At 49.0% G+C, this 2,814-nt stretch overlaps 1 protein-coding gene across 1 annotated transcript; it reads right to left on the bottom strand.

Annotated features, from left to right (window-relative positions):
- Positions 1–260: 260 nt before the first annotated feature.
- LOC119283914 lies at positions 261–2,586 on the bottom strand. Its single transcript, XM_037563266.1, has 2 exons — positions 1,321–2,586; positions 261–1,234 (listed from the first exon to the last, which is right to left on the bottom strand). Exon 1 carries the CDS (start codon positions 2,584–2,586, stop codon positions 1,645–1,647), a length of 942 nt encoding a protein of 313 aa, XP_037419163.1. The 3' UTR covers positions 261–1,234; positions 1,321–1,644.
- Between the last annotated feature and the right edge of the window lie 228 nt (positions 2,587–2,814).

Genomic DNA, 2,814 nt, shown 5'->3' with positions numbered 1-2,814 from the left:
ACCGGCTTGAAAACCGAACTCGATCCACAACCACTCCACCCCTAGCTAAGCGATACCTCAACAATTCTCCACATTCCCTCCCATACCAATCCCCTACATTCTCTCACACATAAAATTGTTGTTAGATAGGCAGGGGTAAGCTTTGTACAATTAGAGTATTAGACAATAAGAATAAAAATGAGATGTTTACCACAACAAGAGTTCATCACAACAATTGTAGTTGGACTGCACAACAGTTCATCATAGCAACACCACTATATTATTTTGCACACAACAAAATTTACATGAGTACTGCTGATCCCAGTTTACAAGATAGTACAAAAGCAGGTCCATGTCGCAAAATCAAACTACTCAACCAAGACTGTAGAAGAATCAGCGTCACCAAAGACAGCAGTGGCATGATTGCGTTTTGCTGGGCTACAAGGAAAAGAACGAGCATATTCTTCCCCACAACTTTGAAAATAAAATGTTGACACAGAATTAATGTCAGAATTAATCCCCATTGTTAGTAGCATCCTCCTACGATGTCAGCACTGCCCAGTACAAAACCACCCAGCTGACTCAACTTACCAGGTCATGCAACCCCATCTTTGTGTTACCTGTAGATCATTCTATGAAAAGGATAAGTTGTGCAGGAGAACTCTTAGCACACATTGGATGAATATAAAATTACATGTTTATTGTCAGAAAAAAAAGAGGTAATTAAGCTAGAAAAACGTGTAAGTGCAGCATGCATGGATTAGACGGATTATATCAGAGTTCAAAGACCAAAAGGCATCCCAAAGAAAGCTTAACCATTAAACTATGCTCAAACGTAACAAAGAAATATAAAGGAAAGCCAATGAACAAACTAAAGTATTAATAATCAATGTGGCTGTTCCCTGCCTAAGAATTTGACAATGAAATTAACAGTTTCAATCAATCTAAAAGCCAACAAATGATGAAACTTCATGACTGATTATAGCGATTCTGGCTCAAAATAGAGTAACTCACGCTACCAAACTTACTCATGAATTGAAGATTACTAAACTGTATCTTCTAGTTTGATAGTTACTCAAACAAGAAATCTGAAGCTTTCACTAATCCTCGAAGTCCATGAGCATTTTGTATATGAAATCATCAACATTTCAGACTTCATATTCTGTATGTGAAAGTCGCTGCCGCTTCTTCTCGGACCCATCAAAGTTTCGTGGAGTGTGATGACAAGCATTTTGCGTCTGTACCTGAGCTCCATCTAGTACACAAAGAGCGGAAAACCATTAGATACATGAGCACTGGCTACTCAATAGATATGATAACAGTGACAGCATATATAGTTACCTGCTTTATCATTCAGATATTCGGTCAGCACATATGGAATGTAGGTCGGATCGTAAAGATACAGCCCCTTTGCAGAGTATGGCATAAGCTCTTCCACCGATTTCCTCCTAGTGTCAACAGCGACAATCCATGCAGTTGGGTCCCGCTCATGCAGCGCGGACGCGAGGTAAACAGCATCACCGTCGCTGTGCAGAATAGGAGCAGCTACTCTCAGGTCCTTGAGTGGCAGTTTTAAACCACAGGCACTACCTCCTAGCTGAGGCAAGGAGACAGTACCGAGCTCATCGGAATGAACCATGATCCCCTTGCGCCAACAGTTCCAAGTCAATGCCCTGTACCATGTGATGAGCCTCCAACCAACGTAACATATTCTTCCCCATCCTCCTGGGGCGGATCGATGGTGCATTCCGAGTCTTGGAGCTCATCCATGTCCGAGGGGTCAGGAAGAGGCGGCACAGTTCTGACTCTGAGTTCTACCAGCTCCTCAAGTTCGACGCATCTGATGTAGCCACGGCTGAAGGTGACGTCCCGAACCGCCCGTGCCAAAGATTGCTGGTCACAGAGTTGTCTGTTGCTGGGCAGCAGCTTGGGCATCGGCACCAAGCGCAACGGGGCCGTCCCAGGGTCAAGCACGTCGCAGATCAGGATGCCCTCCCAGAGATCGACCCATCCCAGCAGCCCGCCTCCAAGGGCAATCACCTTGCTGTGATCGATCACAAACGGTTTCTTGGATAATCCATGGGGGAGCTCCACCTGCAGCAGCTTCTTGGACCAGGTGGACCGGGGCTCGGAGCTGAGGGTGTGGAGATAGTACTGCAAGTCCGTCGGCCCGTAGCTCAGAGCCGCTATGACCAAGTGGTCGCGGCTGGAGACGAACCCGAGGGGCAGACTCAAAATCTCTTTCCGGGAGTAATAATCAATCAAGTCCGGGATCAGGTCAAGCGACGGCCGGCCGTCGGGGCCCCTGGCCCGGTAGATGAAGTGCTGCGGAGAGTCGCCGGTGGTGAAGCCGGCCCGGATGAGGGCGTGGTCCCCCGTGGAGCAGACGACCCTGGGCGCGTCCGCGAAGGCGGTCGCGTCGCGGCCGGGGCAGCAGACGCAGAAGTGGGAGAGGCGCGGCGGCGCGGCCACCACCAAGGAGACCTGTATGGTGAGGCCCGCCGTCGTCAAGGCCCACGCGGTGGCGGTTCCGTTGCGGAGATCGCTGATGCGGGTGGCCGCGTCGAGGAGGATGAAGTTGGGGAGGCGGGGGTTGCCGGCGGCCATCGTCGCCGTCCGGGATTGCGGATTTGGGCGGTGGGGGTTAGGGTTCGGCCGATCGGGATTTGGATTTTGGGGGTTAGGGTTCGACAGGGCACCGTTCAGCTCGGTGGGCCTCGGGTTTTCCTGTTGGGCTTCTGTACGAACACTTGGTGACCCCTCAAATGAAAAGCAAAAATAAATAACCACAGAAAATTATAGCATGATAATAAACGCTATAAAAAGAAAGGCCTA

Source organism: Triticum dicoccoides, chromosome 4A, assembly GCF_002162155.2.
Source record: "Triticum dicoccoides isolate Atlit2015 ecotype Zavitan chromosome 4A, WEW_v2.0, whole genome shotgun sequence".
Taxonomy (NCBI): domain Eukaryota; kingdom Viridiplantae; phylum Streptophyta; class Magnoliopsida; order Poales; family Poaceae; genus Triticum; species Triticum dicoccoides.
This window is presented reverse-complemented; position numbering and strand designations above follow the sequence as displayed.

Bases quoted from the DNA above. Each gene is read 5' to 3' on its own strand.
- LOC119283914 (XM_037563266.1), bottom strand. From the start codon at position 2,586: ATGGCCGCCGGCAACCCCCGCCTCCCCAACTTCATCCTCCTCGACGCG.